The 18245-nt window shown below is 39.4% G+C and overlaps 1 protein-coding gene across 5 annotated transcripts in view; it reads left to right on the top strand.

Moving 5' to 3' along the window:
* Positions 1-18245, top strand: part of bmpr1ba (bone morphogenetic protein receptor, type IBa) — a 71941-nt gene that overhangs the window by 48436 nt on the left and 5260 nt on the right. For all 5 annotated transcript variants that reach the window (XM_067611433.1, XM_067611424.1, XM_067611443.1 and 2 more), the window contains 2 exons: positions 17388-17550; positions 17744-17843. In XM_067611433.1, the coding sequence (XP_067467534.1) occupies positions 17405-17550; positions 17744-17843 (246 nt within the window). In that variant the 5' untranslated portion in view covers positions 17388-17404. The remainder of the gene's footprint in view (positions 1-17387; positions 17551-17743; positions 17844-18245) is intronic.

The following is an 18245-nucleotide window of genomic DNA, read 5'->3' as shown; positions in this document are numbered from 1 at the left end:
GTGAAATCTGACATAAAGTTGGACTTCTACCAAGTTTTTTTTCTTGTTTGTGTTAAGTCATACACACTATGTCTTTTGTTTAATACTGAGTTCATATCATTTCAGAAAAATCCAGAAGCATAATCCAAGGGCAACTGGACTTGCTTTAGATTCTTGAAGACCCTTCGCCTCTCATCCAAAAGGTCTCTACATTTCTGGGACTAAAGCAAGTCCAGTTGTCCTTGGATTAGCTCCTCTGGATATATCATGACCTGTAAGAATCTTTACAGACCTTTTTTAGAGGGGTTTTTTATTTTTCCCCATTCATGTTTATGGATAAAATTGCTATTACTCATTTTATTGCTGCATCACTTGAGTGGTGCATGTGGGATGTAGATAAAATCTCTGTAAGGTGCAGTGTTTTTGATTTGGTGTCAGGTGTCAGGATGTCGAAGATGCAGTGGTAATGCTGCTGTAACATCAGTGCGCCACCTATAGGTCAGTAAAACAAATTCCCTGCCTGCTAGATCTGAACAGAATACTCACTGAAAACATTTTTTTTTAATCTGAAGACACAATTTTTTCAGCTTTCACCCTTATTTCTGCAAATTCTTGCCAGACCTGCTATTTTTTACGGCTAGGTTTGTATAGGTAAAGATAATAATAATAATAAAAATGGTAGATTATTCTTAACTGTAAGAATATTGAAATATATTTGAACTTCCCTGAGCATCACCTAAACTCCCAGATTGTAAATTCAAAAAATAAAATAGTGTGTCATTATTTTTTTCTTTCAATTTTCTTTGTAGTTACCCGGTTAACTCATCAGCCTTGGCTTCAGCAAAATGCCCAAATTGTAAATTTGAAAAACAAACAGATTTGACTGTGTCATTTTGTTTCCCAGCCGAAATGTTTTTTGTTCGTTAAAGTTGAATCAGGTGTGCCTGAGCTGTTCCAAATTGTTGAAACTGTATTTAAATAGCGTTTTGCCTGCGGCCTAATACCAACAGCCTCACTCATTGGTTTGACACATTGATGATTCATGGGACCAGTAACAGGCTCATTCATAGGTTGACATACAGATGATTGATTGTCCTGGTAATAGATTCAGCTGTGACTCAACAGGCAAATATTTGTTTTTTGAAAAACTGCATGAAGAAAAAAAGATGGAGCAGGTAGAGGGGGAGATTTTTATTCAGACTGTCTCTACCTCACTCACTGTATTCTCTCCGTCTTTCTTCTTACTTCTTACTCATTCGCTCTCTGAAACAGCATAAGGATGCTTGATAGACTGAGTGGTAGTCTAGACTTGGTTAGCTAGTGTTTCCTGGTCCTATAGCCACAGGTGAACTGAAGTCAATAAAGGTTTTAAACTGGCGGTAGACAGCTACTGTGTTGTGTCTGCATGAAGGTCACAGTTTACCCTGAAGCATGTCTAGGCCATTGTCTCTGCAGCAATCAAATAAAGCACAATGTGTCCATTACTCTTCAAGGAGAAATGAGAGAGTAGGGAATGCACACACTTATGCACACTTATAAAGTGTGTATAAGTGTTTGCATTCCCACACACAGACACACACACAGATCTTCTGTGACCTTCCACCTACGCCAAGCTGCAGCCTTCAATGTGAGTTCTGGGAAGTGAGGAGTGAGCGTGATAGCTTACATTTCATTGTCCTTGGTGGAAATAAGCACCGCTGTATCAGTTTTCACAGTCAAAGCTCTGCCAGTTGCTTTGCTTTTGTCACTGCCCGCTAATGAGACTCTTTTGCTCTCTGCAGAATTTTAGGTTTTGTTTTAACAGTATAAAACACCTACCTGGGATCTAGCCAAAATAATTGCTTCACACATGTTGTTGTTTGACACTGTGTTCTCCAAGTACTGAGAATGTGCTGTACCACTCTTCATCTCGCATTTCTCAGTGATCTGTTTTTAGTTTTCATAAAGTTGTTGGCAAAATCTGTGCGCTCTCTCTCTCCCTCTCTCTCTCTGTCTCTCTCTCTCTCTCTCTCTCTCTGTGTGTGTGTGTCACTGAACACCTGCTGGATGATTTCAGGTTTTACTGAGTTGGTGTTTTCTTCACACAAGAACAGCTTTACTCAAAACTGTGTTCACAGGGTGTGAGAGAGACCAAATGTTCTCTGTTAACTTTGAATGTCAGTCTATACCTGGTGTCTGATGCTAGCTAATAAGAAAATCAATATGCTTTGCAGGTGATAGACAAGATGCATTTATTGTCGCCCATGCTGAAATGGATGCATCTCATCTGAGATTAAAAGCATTAAGCTGAGTCCATTCAGGGATGCAAAGTGATGAAACGGCAAGAAATGCAGAAAACGTACAGGATTCAGGATTCAAGGAGACTTTGTTTTCAGGAAGTCATTGAAAAAAGTATTACACTCATGAAAAGCTGACAGAGACTTTTGAATAAGAAACAGAAGGCATGAGAACTGACTCACTGTACCATACTGCAGTTAGTGCTTTCTGCTTCTCAGTCTCAAAGCTCCCTGACAGGATGTGTTGAGTCCCCTTGCTGGAAATTGATACCTCATTAGGACTACTGATCTGCTGGCTGTAAAGCTGAAACAGAGAGGTAAGGTGTTGCTGCCGGTCATTGAAAACAAATTGTTGGTGTCCTGAAGAAAACCCCAACCTTGGATTTAGCCTTCTTTATTTTCATTGCCAGTCACATCTGAAATCAATTCTTCAACACAGCTGGAGCCACAAACCACGGTCTACCCAGGGAGTCTCTGAACAGCCGAGGGTTAACAAGGCAGACCCAAAAGGCTAATATGGTGGCAGCAGTTGAGGATATACGGGTTCAGTGACAAAGCAATGACAAGAATATGAGTCCCTGATATGCCACACTTGACACTTGGCTCATATGTTGAGTGTTTGAGAAAAAATGTCCCCTTGAAATGACCTCTAAAAGGTGAAAGGTAAGGGGAAGTGACTTAGGGGTATTACATCCTGTAATGGATACAGATCCAGTAACTTCTATCCCAGTCAGATTACCGGTCTGGCCCTGACTTCTTAAGACACAGCTGGAGCAGGGGAAGTTATGTGTGTGTGTGTGTGTGTGTGTGTGTGATGGAGAGCGAGGGAGAGAGGGGGAGATTTTAATACAAAGAAAACACTGTGTTTGTGTATTTGCATTTGAAATGTGTGCATCATTTTAAGACAAAGGAAATTGATTTGATAAAGTCTAAGAAACATGTTTGTAGGTTTTTTTATTATGCGTGTATGTGGGTACAGAGGCCAATGTTTCAGGCCACAGTCTGCCTGTTTTGCTTAATAAGTGTCAGCAAAACATTGCAAACTTTTATCTGAATAATTAGGACAGAAACTAGGCTGAATATATCAGGGTCACTTAGTCATATGCTGTTTTGCTGAGGCTAAAGTTTGCAGTTGCACAGTTTTATTGTGCTACTTTATAGTTATTGTACACTGGCTGTTGAGAAATGTAGCATTTTAGATGATTAAAGTCCAGCAGTCATACTAAAAATGTGATTTTCAACAGTTAAGTTGTGGTGGTTATTGTTGTGAAGCAGAGTCTTGATACTCTGATTGTGTGAGCTGCAAGCTTTCAGCACAGTACAGTACAACACAATACAGTGATGGACAGATAACAGGTGAAGCGGAGCAGTGCAAAGCTGTCTGTCACAGCCACACTGCACTGGGACTATAAGGGCTTAGGGTTTTCCATGCACTCGCACTCCCCTCATAATAACCCCCTTCCCCTCCCCTCCCCTCCCCTCTCCACCTCCTCTCTGCCCCTGGAACAATTTTTTGGATAGTGAAGTCTGAGCAGCGCTGGGAGAGAGTTAAGGCTCCTTATTTTTGCTGTGTGACTTGGTATATATAGAGTCAAGACGGACAGAGATATCCAATATAGTGGAATTGTTGGGTTTGAAAAAGAGGAGAGAGGAGCAGATGTGGAATGAAGGATGAGGGGAGGGAGGAGGGATCCATGTCAGGAATAGGAGGACTGAAAAGTGTACATTAGTTTGTGTATTTCAACACACAGCGAGTGCATTTCATTTTTTTTTTTTTTTTTGAAAAAGGTTACTCAGTCAAGCTTTGAACACATCTTTTCCTCCCTTTTCCTTTGGGAAAAATGTTTTACCCTTAACTCATCCTTCTAGATTTAGTGATAGAAGAAACAGATATCTTAAACATTTTCAGGCCAGGATTGGACTTGCTTATTAAAGGTTGCTGCCATGTTTTGTGTTGACCTAAAATAAATCACCTCGTGACCCCATTGCCCGTGCTTTATTATATAGAAATAAAAGAAAGAAAGAAAGAATCTGCTATTTTAAATGTGGCAGTGAAAAAAGAATGTATTACAGGCTGTAATTTAAGGTCATTCATGGATGTCAGGATGCCCACTTTTAACCAAATGGCTTTGCAATAGAGACAATCATCATACGCTATGATAGGTACCTAATGGGTGTCCAGATGGGAGTGGATGTTGAATGTGTGTGCGTGTGTATATGTGTGTGAACGCCGGGCCTGGCTGACAGCATGTTTGTCCAGTGAGATAGTACAGAGGAGGCCTGGAGCCAGTGATGGGTGATATGTGACTTAGTTAATGGGAAGCTAATCACATGGAGGAGACAGTGGGACGCATGCAACTGTAAACACACTTACACAAACACACACACACACACACACACACACAGGAAAGCAGGGACTCGCACATTGATTACACGTACAGATCGCTGGCATGTGTGCGTGTCACGCATGTCACACGAATACAAACTAATGTCCTCACTTTACACATTTTCCACATTAATAGGAAATACATTAATACCTTCCCACAGCACACACATAACGTATACACATACACACACATACAGGCAGTGAATGGTTGGAAAATGACTGTTTAAGCCTGTGGAGATGACTGAGACGCCACAGACCAGAACACTGGGAAATAAACACATGGCAGCTGTAATATTAACACCATCAGCCTCACAAAAACGCACTTAACCTACGCATACACTAAACACACCCACACTCCACAGGCACACAGCAAGACACGCACTTACACACAGATTTGCCTTGTTTTACTCTCAGTGTCGGACGTCTCAAAATTCAAATTTTGTTCATTTATCATTCAGCCCTAACAATTATTGTCAGTGGCTTTTACTTCTTCATGAAAATGATTGTGTTTGTGTGTTATAGTGTAAATGTTTTGTGTATGTGTGGTTTCGCTTGCTGATAAATAGATGTTTTGATTGACCCTGTCAAAGGCTAGATGTGTCCTGAAAGAGAAATGATTGTTTCTGGTATCTTATTACACAGTGTGTAATGTGTGGATGTTTGTTTGTGTGTGTGTGTGTGTGTGTGTGTGTGTGTGTGTGTGTGTGTGTGTTCAGTGGAGCCTTTGGTTATACTGCTGTTTGATACGCATGTTTAATGTCAGAACTGAGTGAAACTGCATTTCGGTGATATGAATCCAGCCTGGATAGTCTTGTCAAGATTTAAACCATTTATAGCAACAACAACACACATTTGTGTTTGGCGATGTGGTGTCTCTGTTGCTGTGACACTCCAAAACAAATCTGCACAAGCTTGACACAAGACTTGACTCTAAGCTCATGAGCCCTGTGGCAGAGCCTGGGATACACAACATTTAAATGAAAACGAACCCATATTGAGCAAACAAACATTTTACATTTACATGAATTTAAATGCCAGTGCTGAAGGAGGCTGTAGATGAAGTGAGTTGAAATCACTGGGTGTGGAACTGTGTTGCATGCAAATTATGAGATACCAGATCTGCTTATAATGACCATTAGTTTTTTTAGATTAGATTGACTGGAAGATGTAACGTGTCTTTAAAATTAGTCTGCGCTTTACAGAATTATAGTTATTTGCTCAAAAAACACCTACTGAGAATCGGAGGAGCTAAACACCTCATACCAGACCAATCATATAAGCGTTTTAGTGATTTTAATGGGTTATTTGCCACCACAGTCCAGGAGTGAACATGATGCAAATCAGTATGGAAAACAGGGGTTTGGCAATATGCCTTTAAAAATTCTTATATAGATCATAGGATATCTAAGTTCAAAGTCACAAGCAACTGAACTTGATATTTGGTCTTGTAGATTTTTCTCCACTTATCAAGCCTTTTTTTTCTCTTCTAGATAGTGAGAAGTGATGGTTATAAAAACAATATGGTCACATCTTTCCTGTTACAAATAAAATCACAAATAAAAGAGCTTGTGTCAAGGTGCTCCGTAATTCATGAAGGTCAAAAACAGAAAACAAAATCTCCTACATTATGCACTTTCTGTTCCCTATCAGCATGTGTGCTACCACTCATCATTCCAGAAATTACTGAGTATCGAAACAGCTTGACCTGGGTTGCTGTAAACAACTTAAACAAACTCTTAACTTAATCTGAGCATTCACTATAATCAAGCTATTTGTGTGCATACCAGTTGAACAAAGTGGATATTTGGACCTAGCTGCAAATCACACATCGAGTCATCAAGGTTATTACAAACGCCAGACTCACATTATCCTTTTTAGTGTCTAATTTCAATCAATTTGTGAATCCATACTGAGGTTTGTGACTTTTGTTAACCTTTAACTTTTGGATGATAAACTTATTCCTTTATTTATCCTTATTCCTTTACTTATTATCCTCCTTCTCTACAGTGCTACTTTTGCACACCTCCATCTTTCACTCAAACTTTTCTCTACACATCTAACACTTTCTCATCCTTTTTTGATGTTGTCTGTAGTCTGCTGTGTAGTTAAAGTTTGTGTGAGTGTTTATTTTAAGAAATCATGCAGTAGACGGGTGTTAGAAGTTGGGCAATTCCTCAGCTAGCGTGTGTTTGTCTGCCTGGGTATTGTGTTTACCAAGAGATGAGCAGCTGCACAATGTTTATTTGAGTACAGAGATGAAATTCGATCAGTTTATAGCCCTAATTATAAAACAACAATCAGGTTTAAGGATGCTTTGTCATCATAAAAATGTGCAACATTGTGTGTGTGCATTGTTTCAGATTGAACCTTACTGTGGAGTGTAGAAAGGAAAGAAAGACAAGAGGTGGAGAGATTGTGTGATTTTGAAAAGATTCCTGTATCTCACTACAATGATGTAATGCATGACTGAAAACTGCTTGGTAATGTGATTGAATGCATGTCTTTAAGTTGCTTTAAGTAGTTTAACTTCTCTCATCTTTGTCTTCTCTGCTTGCCTTTTGTGTCTGCACGTAGACACATATGAACACACACAACGTGACTTATGAATTTACATACCATAAAACCCACTGTTTTTAGCAGCGAAGGATTGCATCTCCCAAAAGAGCAGCATCCCTACTATGCTGATGTCATTCTCCATTTCCCAAACCACCTTTTAGCTTGTGAGCGTGTGTCTGTGTGTGTTTTTAATTGCTCTATTATATGCACGGTGTGGGTGCGAGAGTCACATTCCTTTAATTCTAAACTTGGGTTGTTATATTTGCCATGGCCAACTATTGACTTGGCGAGTGTGTGGCTATTGTTTATCAGCATGATTTTTGCATGCCACCATGATGGAACAATGTGTCACATGATGATATCACGGGAATAGCATATCCAATATGATAAAAATAGCTGCCAAGTTTGAATGAACTGTGGCTGTGTGTATTGAAATTCAGTGCCGCTTATTACTGGGTAATTACTGAGTGTGCATTGTAGTCTATGTTGTATTATGTGACAAAAACAGATCATACAGTATATAAGTGTGTAATGATATAACTTTTAGCCCTTCTAATGAGGGAGTTCAGGGCTATGGCGATATGTTTTGGTCGGGGGGCTTATGGAGGCTTTGTTAATTAATTATAGTTTTGTTTATACATTTAAATCCAGTATGTATTTGAAATATTTTTTTGAGGGTTAATACCACACAAGGGAATTCTTGTCAACATCTGACAGACTGCAGGCACAAAGTATAATCTTTAATCAAGCAGTAGACACCTCAAACTGAAGAGGTTTGGATTTCATATCTGCGTCAATAGATCTGAACACACTCAGTTTAAGGTGTTTCAGGGGAATATGAGTTAACATTACAAACCACACATTGAAGGCTGTATGCAATGTCTGATTTGTGGTTAGGTTCAGGAATTGTTATAGAACAAACATGTTCATGCACACACACACACACACACACACACACACACACACACACATAAGAGGAACAAACACTTGACATTCAGACAGCGAGAGAGTTACAGAAACCACCAATGGAACTAATTGGCAAAAGTTCACCAACGGTTCATGTTATATCAGTAACTGCCACAGTCACTGCAGTTCACACAGATGTTGTGTGTCTGTGTGTGGAGATCAGAGACTGTCATTATTCCAGTTTCGTGCTATTTTAGAACAAATTTAATGAATCCAGAGGGTATTCAGAGTATTTCTCTTCTTCGTTCCTACTAAATGTTTGTAAAGATTATATTTCACTTAGTCTAAAGATGTTCTTTTCCTGAATATCATGTGTAGCAATAGAGCATGTTTTCTCTGATTACTCTGATAAATTGATATTATGTCAGACACTGTATATGTGTTGTAACTCTGTATATGCTCTTGCATATGGTAAAGCATTCCTTTGTGGCACACACATCTGTCTGATGGAATAAAAGAGCAGCTGCTTTGAGGGATCTGTAGGAGATCTCCATTGCTTTTTGCAGCTTCATTAGTCTTCCACAGGAGTTATTTGAAAAGACATTTAGGAGAACGTTATCTTCCTTGCATAAATTCTGAAGTGCATGAACTCTGTTTAACTATACATTTTTTATACTCTGAGTAAATATTTTTGTCAGCCAGCCATTCTTGTAGTTACAATTTAATAAAATGCCTCAATGTACCTGATTTGGATTTAGATTTTAAGTGTCTTATTAGAGGCTGGTGGTATGGATATAATCCACCATTACAGCATATGTGATTTCATATTGCAGTAGTGATAGATAGTATAAATCTAAATAAAAATAGTTTTCTGGAATTTTCAAAATGGAGGGGAATTTCTTTTTGATTGTTGCTGTAATGCAGTTCCTCTCATTGACTTAAAGTATGCTTTCAACGGTAGACGTAGTGTAGTAAAATCTCTTCATTACATTGCTCTACTGTCTGTGACTTTACCTTTACTGTATCTTTATGGAAAATCAGTTTCAAGTGGTCAGGATGTAGTTTAAGTAGTTTATGAGCCACATTTGAACCTCCAGCATTAGAGGTACATACAGTACATAGCTACAGCCCACTGATCCGGCCGTATGCCCGCTGTACATGTGAGTTGATGTGGGCTGTTTTGTGATGAGAAGGAGCCCACAGATGGCCATGAGAAGGAGCAAAGGAGCTTTTGATCGAGAGACCAGCTGGTCTCCTTTCTCTCTATTCTTTGCTTTGCTCTCTCACACCTCCTTAAAGGACCGTTTCATCATTTCCTTGTATTCCACCGAGGGGACGCTGAGGGCCTTCTGGAATGAACTCAGAGTTCCGGAATCCTTGTGTACCTGTCACTCATCCCCATAAAAGAGGGCGCGCACACACACACACATGCACACACACATGCACATACACACACACACACCCCCCGCTGGTTTTAGCATAAAGCTGGCAGATGACAGCTGCATAACTAAAGACTGGCACTGGCTCATTACCGCATCATTCATCAGTGTGACATAATGAAGGAATGTTTAAAGAGCTGTTGATGATGTTGTTGTGCTGGAGGACAGAAGAGCTGAATGCAACTCTTACAAGATTTGAAAATAGGTAGTTGTCAAAGAAAAACTTTTTTTTTTTTTACATTTTTGCCCCCAATTGTCTCTTACACTCGCTATTTCTATTGTGCTAAAGAAAAATCCATCTTAAAGGATTTTTTTGGGTCTATGCCACATGGCACCACTTTCCTCTTTTGTGATTGGCTACTTTGTGGTCTGTCTCTATTCAGGTTTTAAAGCTTTTTTTCTAGTGTTTTCTAGGCATGTTAATCATCCTTGTGTTTTCCAAGACCCAATTAAAAAAAATGTAATTCCATTGGCAATTGCCATATTGCTCCTCACATGAAAACTAGTTTCCCCAGTCCTTAGATATTGTAGCTACTTGCGCTTTGAAGTAGCACCCACATATAGAATTTATCTGAGACATTTAGGAGAGTGGATGAATAAAGAGGTGTTAAAATGTGGGAGAGGAAAGAAACAAAGTGATGTAAAATGTTAAAGAGAAAAAGAAAGAGAGCAAGACCAGAGTGTACTTCTTTTTGAAAGCTGGAAGGAAGAGGAGGTGGAGGAGTAATGATGCATAACTTCATCCTGCCCTCAAGGCACCAATGTACACAGCAGACCACAGGTCCGTGGCTTAGATTGTGTGCCTTTAAGCTAGAGACTGAGAAGCCAAAGAATCATTATCTTGCTTTAACACAAGTGTCAATAAGCACAATCCCTGAATCCAAATTGGTTTAACTTGAAGTGTAAGTGATCCAGCCTGATCTTTCCTCTTCAAATATTAGAAGATATAGTTTGATCAACAGTGCACTGTGGTTTATGAGCAGTAATCCTGCTTCTTAAATCAGAATATCTATATCTATATGTTCAATTACCAGGATAAAACATGGCAATTGAGATGAGAAGACAGAGACAGCTTACAGGACTCAAAGACAAATTACATTTGAATTCCAAAGTACAGAGAACTTTTGGTTGAAACAGGGCTTAACTTTAGCCAAAACAGTGAGACAGGCAACTCCAGCTTCCCAGCATCCACCCTATAGCTCACAAAGTGGGGTTCATTAAGACATTCCTGTACATGTGGGATGGCTAGGCTCATCTCAACATTGACAGAAAGAAGAATTTGGAGATAAGAACAGGCACTGAAAGCACATGGAAGTGGAGAGAAAGGCAAAAACTTCAGAGAGGGAGAGAGAGAACAAGAGAAAAAAAAAACCCTTTCACCTTCCATGTTTCTCCCGATGCACAGACGGCACTGTCAAACACCAGGAAGATGAACTACTACTTAGAAGAGAAGGGAGGAAAGAAGGGGGGGGGTGCAGTGAAGGAAAGGAACAGTGTTGTCAAATGAGTGTGTCTTAAGTGGAAGGGGGATGCGGGCAGTGTTTACATGGGCTCGGTGAAAGGGCTTTTCTGGTAGGCCTTGTTTGACATGGCCGGGATGACTAATGATTATGTTCTCTCTCTCTGTGTTTCCCCTCTGTCTGTCTGTCTTTGTCTATCTTCCTCTGAATCTCCCCTCTTCATCTTGCTATCTCATGCACAATATCCCTCTCACTCACTTCTGTCCCCTCTGTCTATCGGAATATCTGTCGTCTTCTCTCTTTCTTTTTTTTTTTTTGTTTCAGTTTGTACAAAGCGGCATCTGTTGAAAAGAGGCCTTTTAGCTTTTGGGGGTTCATGGGGCCACGGTTGTTAATTGCGTGTTGACAGTGGCCCCTATATCCTGCCATCAAGCCTGAAAAGCCTATAGGGGAGACCTGAAAGCTCGTAATGGTATCTGAAAGGCCATTTTAGTGAAAGAGCTTGAAACAATTATAGTGTCACTGAAGTGCCTGGAAATTCTGCCAGTTTCAGCATGCATCTATTACTTAACTGGCAGTATGTTTTGACATTAGTGGCACTTTGTATGGTTTGGACTGGAGCCCCATTGGTCAGTGCAAGGGGGTCGCACTTAACAGCCAGAACCAGGCCATGGGACAATACTATACTTTTTATTTACTGTCCCTGGCCCCTCTCATCATCCAATCCAAGTTCTGAATACATTATAGATGAAAAGTTCCCTTATCTCCTTTATCTCCATGAAACAATTTATATCAGGTTTTATATTTTTCTCACCAACCACAATCAATGTATTTGCTAATATAGAATAAAACATATTCCTCAGTTCCATGGAATTTTTTAAAGATAATATTTGAAGAACATACAGGGTCAAAGCCTTCCTGCTTTCTAAAACAGCAGAATATTTGACCCCAGTCACTCTCACTCCCACAGACAGATGTGACAAACTCATAGAAAAACAGATTATAACCTTCAGGACCAATAAAGCACTTATCAGTCTCTGTATCCAAAGCATCCATTAGCCAGAAGTAGAAAGAGAAATATGACAAATAGACACTGATTCATGATTACAAGATAGAGATAGAGATACAAAGCAATGCATAGTGAGATTACCTCAAATGACTCACTCACATGCCTGACATTTCCAAAGAATCAGGAGACAGCAGGGAGATGTAAGGCAGCCATTGTCACACTTCTAAAATAAAGCAATTCCATTGATATTACATTATGAAGTGACAAAATATATGGGCTTTAGCCAGGTAATGCATAAGTATATCTCAACATAGTGGAAATATGTAAATAACGGTCTAGATTTGTAATGTGACAGTGTGAGTGTGAGATGTAAGTATTGTAGGGCTGCTACTACCTAACAGTTTAAAATAATGTGATAGCATTTCAAAAAGAATCACAAATGCAGAGGAACACTAACTCTAGCTCATAGCAAACAAGTCTTCTATGGCACACACTTTGTTAAATGGAATCCAGTAATGATTCCTGATTTAACACAGATAATCCAATAAGTATTGGGTTGATCATTTTCACTCAAATTTCCATGTGCGTTTTATTTTTGCAAGGAGCATTAATGAATCAAACAACCTTTTGCTAGGTTGTGGATTTTCTATCCTTTTTGTCTCTCTCTCTCTCTGTCTCTCTGTTCATATCTCTCCCACTGTCTTTCTCACACACACACACGCACACACACACACACACGCACACACACACACACACACACACACACAAAGAGCAGTATCCAGGGATCTCAGGTGTAGGATGGAAGGGAAAGGCTTTGTGTTTTGTCAACAGCACAGCAGCACCTCACATGACTATCCACTGGACTCACATAGGGAGGACAGGGCAAAGAAAGCGGAAGATGAGAATAGGGAAAAGAAGATTGAGAGGTTGTGTGAGCAAGTGGAGGAAAAGAAAATAATGAGATGGTTTGAATGGGGGAAGTAAAGGCTATGAACTTTTATTAAAGGCCGATATGCAGGAGAGAGACAGAGGAAGGGCTAAAGAAAGAGATATAGGGCGATGAAGAAGGGGGGGTGAGAGAGAGGGTGGCAACGAGTGAGACACAAAGTGAGTGAGCATTAGAGAGTAGGATGGAGTAAGTGACGGGAGGGACGGGGAGAGAGTGAGAGAAAGGGTGGAAAAGGCCAGTGGCCTCTGCTCTGTCCCCTCTGTGTGCTGCTAAACTGCCCACCAGTTCCCCGCAGCTCTGTCACTTCTCGTTTGTTAATCCCCCTTTCTTCTCCCCCTCCTACTCTTCCTCGCTCCCTTTCTCTCAAATTGGTCAATTGTTAATGTGACCCCTTTAAACCCCACCGTCCCTCTCTTGCAGTATTGTCAACACATTATCAGTGTGTACAAGAGAGACATTTACAAAGGGAAGTGTTTATTTGAAAGAATTTGCTAAAGTTTTTTTGTTTTTTTTTGATAGTGTCCCATGTGCAAATAAAAAAAAATGTAGAAACTTTTTATGAAGCTACTGTATGAGAATGCATGTTTATTTTATGTTTTTTCACAGTATCATATATTTTGTGATACTGGTTCCATTTAACACTGCACACATGTCCATCATGAAGAGAGAGGGACTAAGTGCTAGAAAATCAATGTCAAATCACATCAGAGTGTTTCTTAATTGTCTGCATACTCACATTTATCACAGTCAACATGATTGAGATGAATGAGCACCACCATCTCATCCATTCAACTGCATTTTCTCCTGGATTGTAACACATAGGAGAAAAGTGTAAGCATTAGATCAGAATATAACTGGCAAACACAGTATTTTATCTTTTGACTTTGAGTTTTGACTTACCTTTCTTTGAGCCGTAGTCACTATAGTCAACATCACTTCAAGTTGAGGTAACTCTTTTTGACTACAGATTCATGAACATCAAATAATACAAGTGCAGCACATTGACAACAAAGCAGATAAAGTATTAGTGACAGTGAAATAAATCAAGGCAGACAGAAAAACTTGGAGAAACACGCGCATACATTTTTTGGCATATGTGTGTAGAAATGCGATTGTCTGTATGTTTGAGTCTATCAGCGAAGTCTATCTCTAGTTCTTTGATGTTTTGTGAAAGACAGTCTTGCTCAGATGAAAGAGAAGATAAAACCCATTATCTGAAATTTGACTGGCAGTACATAGCCACCCTGAAAATATACAACACAATTTAAAGTTTCCCACCTTAAAATGAGTTTTTCAGAGGTGAGGCTTTCTACAGATCTTAATCTTTCTATCCAAAGAGCACATTACGGTGAGTCCCGATTCATGGTGTAGTCACTGAAAAGGACTCTGGGGTGGTTCTCACATTTGAATGTGACATTCCAATCAACTGCCTATACTAGATATACTAGTAAGTACTTTGATTTTGAAATAGATTTTAAATAGCGGTGTCCAGCTGTTGTAGGACTTTGCCTAATTGTCATAGGGCACAGTGTGTCACTATATTATCCCAACAAGATTTCATATCAGACCAGGTGTAGTTCATTCCCCTATTTGAAGTAATTATACCTCAGTGCTTAGTCTCAAGAAGCCTCACCCAGGATTCACACTAATCAAAAAAGTCGACTATAGAGCTGAAATTATTGTTTGAGGAGACTGTTGCACAAAGAGCTGACACAATGTATCGAGCATATGAGTAAAAGAAGAAAAAGCAATAGCAATAAAAAACATCAGAAAACGTCAGAGTTGTAGTCGCTGCTGCATGGCCACTTGTAAACCCTACCAGGTCACATTAGCCTTAAAGGGTTAGTGTTTTGCTATTGCTATCCTACTTGTTGCTGTATGGCTAGATAAGTTTCAGTATATATTAGCAGGACCCCTAGATATAGATATAACGCTCATTTACAATGGTGCCCTGCAATGCACAACCAAAACAAGTCATATAACAAAAGTGTAAAACCAACAATCTTATACCAAACATAAATACAACACAAACACAAGACAAATGATATATGAAATACAAAAAGAACAAAGAAAAAGAGAGTAAGTAAGAACATTAGACAGGGATTAAACAGATACATGAAGAAAAACAGGAGCATTCATTATATAAAACATCGTCCAACAGAATCTTAAAATGTTCTAGGGTTAAAACATTTTCTAATTTAAGGGAGTCCTGAAGCTTATTCCACATATAAGGAGCATAGTAGGTGGATGCAGTTTTTCCCAGCTCTATGTTAATACAAGGGATATCCAAGGTAATGCATTCTTGTGAACGGGTACAGTATCCCATATTTCTAAGTCTTAAAAGTGATGATAAATAAAATGGTAGTTTATTTAACATGACTTTATAAATAACAAAGAGTGTTCTTCCTTCCGAGTGGTAAGTGATGTCCACCCCACTTTCTCATAGAGGATACAATGATGGGTTCTAAAACTGTCACCTGCAATAAAGCTAAGAGAACTGTGATATGCAGCATCAAGGGGCTTGAGGGTATGGGCCAGTATATGACATCATATACTGGCTTCCACGCTTCACACATTTTTCACAAAGACTGTTCAAAACCTCAACCCTTGAGGACAATCCAACTTTACAGCCCCCAATAAGAAAAACTAAACACCTATGATAAGTGGCCAGTAGTTGGAGTTTCCCAGTGCACAGCCGGTAATGGTTTTTATGTAATTATGTCTATGCTCAGTCACAGCCAGTTCTGTAAAATGGGAGATTAAAAATCTTTTTCTCTTGGCTTGTCCTGACCTGTAAGAAAAAGAAACTGCAGTTTTGTGATTTAAATTCCTAAGAAAGGTATCTCAGTCACTTCCACTTTATTGCGCATCACTTGTTCTTCATGAAGACAGTAAACATTTTCACAGATAAATGAAAGTAGATAATTGGTTCCTACATCATGACTGTGCCTATTCACATATTCTGTATAAGGATTTGCTGGTTCTCACTCTGTAGGAGAGGCATCTGCTGAAAAAGGAACCTCTGAATTTCAGAACGAGAGGTTGAAAGCGGAGTAGGAGAGCAGATTCTGTATCTGCTAGTAGTTTATTTCAGAGAGGAAAGACTCATGCTTATTTTGGACCATCTCCGCTTGCAGCTGTTAAGCATCTGGTCTCAATGATCATGCTGGAATGAATGAAAATCTCAAAAGCCATGAAGGAAAGACACTTCCGTGATCCTTTTTTTCCCTCAAGTGACAAACAGGTGCCCTTTTGAAATAGGATAAGTAGGGAATACAACGGCTTCGTTCTAGTTCTTAGGAACTGTATCAGTTGTTAGAGTAAAAAAAAACATCTGCTGTGAGTGAACATATTGCACAGTATCAGGTGTTCAAGCTTAAAGTTTGTTTTTCTTTTTTCTACTGTATATGTTGCTTTTTTATGTTTCTGAGCTTTCTCTTGTCCATTTTTTTCAGTTTGATAGTGGTTTCAATGTCTGTTTCACTCCAGTATGTTTCAGTTCAGTCAGCCAGCTCATGTGGAATGTATTTATGATATGAATACAGAGTTGATATTTTGCCGTCTTGAATCTGACCTCATCTCTGCAAGGTAACACCACCACAGCAGAGATTGGGGAGTGAAGATATTAAACTTCTGCCCCAGGGGGACTCAAACATACAAACCCGCAGGTGCATGCTGAGGTGGAGGTTGAGCTTATCAGACGCAATATTAACAGCAAAAAGGAGAAGCAGAATCAAAGTATCAGAACTGCATTAATACATTAATACAATATAAAACCATCATCATACATGTGCCAAGAAGACAATTAATTCACAATAAATGCAAATACTGCACGTGGGTAGATGAAAGCAGTGCGTATAAGGGCAGAAATTAGCACCTGTGGAAACCAAGACATCGACCACAAACAAATCTGCAAGAGATGAATAAAACAGCCTGAAGCACACACACAGGTTACAGTAACAAAAGCTTGCTCATGATGAACAGCAGTAGCAACAAATGTGGTAGCATGTAAGCAGTGGATCATGGCAAAGAGAGGCAAAAGAGTGGGAGTATTGAGTAGAGTATGTCATGTGTAGCAGCACAGCTTGAAATGTCTGCTTAAACTAGCTCGAAGGCTTTTCTTTATTCTGTATGTTGAAGCATGTCTCACCTAATAAAAAAAAACATAATATATCCCCTTCTGTCCTTGATCTACTTTTTTCCATGCAGTATGCTACAAAGATAAAATACTTGAATCTGGCGCCTATGCTTGTTAGTGACAATATCTACCTTTGTGCGGATATTTTCTATCCTAAACATCTTCTTATATACTCCACACATTTGATGGCAGTACTAATACAGTCCCTAACCAGTGTCGGTACTGTGCTCTTTCCTCTGTAAAACTGTATTATGTATAATTCATGCATGTGCTCTTCTCTGTTTTGTAGGCAATATATTGGACAGTATGCTGCTAAGAGCATCCAGTAAAGAGGCAGTAGAGAGTGGGAAGGAGGCGAGTGGCAGCACAGCTCCTGCTTCATCCTCGCAAAGACTACTGTGGTGTCACTGCTATCACCACTGCCCGGATGATTCAACTAATAATACATGCAGGTAAGCGGTAAAGGTACTCGCGCGATATTAAGTTGCTGCCCTCTATCTAAACCATCCTGATGTCTCAAATAATAACTGCAACTAGGTTTGAACACAAACAGTACCTGCACCTATGATTGCATTAACAGACAGTGTTTCCATGAAATGATGTTATTGGTTGCTTTACTTACTGTAGCTAAATCTTGTTTTCCAGGACGGATGGCTACTGTTTTACCATGGTGGAGGAAGAGGGAGGGGTACCGGTCCAGACTGCAGGTTGCCTGGGGCAGGTTGGATCAGAGTTTCAGTGCAGGGTGAGTAGATGACTGCAACATTACAATCTAATTATCTCCCACCCATCTTGTGTTCCCATCTCATTTGTGCCTTCCATCTGAGATCTTTACAAAATGTTGAGCTCAACAACTTAGCATGGTAAGGCAGAAAATTTAGATCTAACTGTATTTGTTTGCACCTCTTGAGATTTTTTGGCAAAATTAAATCCAATGTAGCAACTTAGAATTATTTTCATTGTTGATTCATTTTCTGATTATTTAGTAGCCCATCCTCATGAATGTTGTGCATTTGAATATTTAACTCTATAAATGGCTTAAATGATTAGTCAATTGCCCAAATGTGTTGATTATCTCTGCCAATTAAATTAACAACTGGAAACAGAAAGCATAAAAAGGTGAGAAGACAGGAAAAACAATCACTTT

The sequence above is a fragment of the Thunnus thynnus genome, chromosome 2, assembly GCF_963924715.1.
Source record: "Thunnus thynnus chromosome 2, fThuThy2.1, whole genome shotgun sequence".
Taxonomy (NCBI): Eukaryota; Metazoa; Chordata; class Actinopteri; order Scombriformes; family Scombridae; genus Thunnus; species Thunnus thynnus.
Note: the sequence above shows the minus strand (reverse complement) of the source record. Positions and strands in the feature narration are given on the sequence as shown.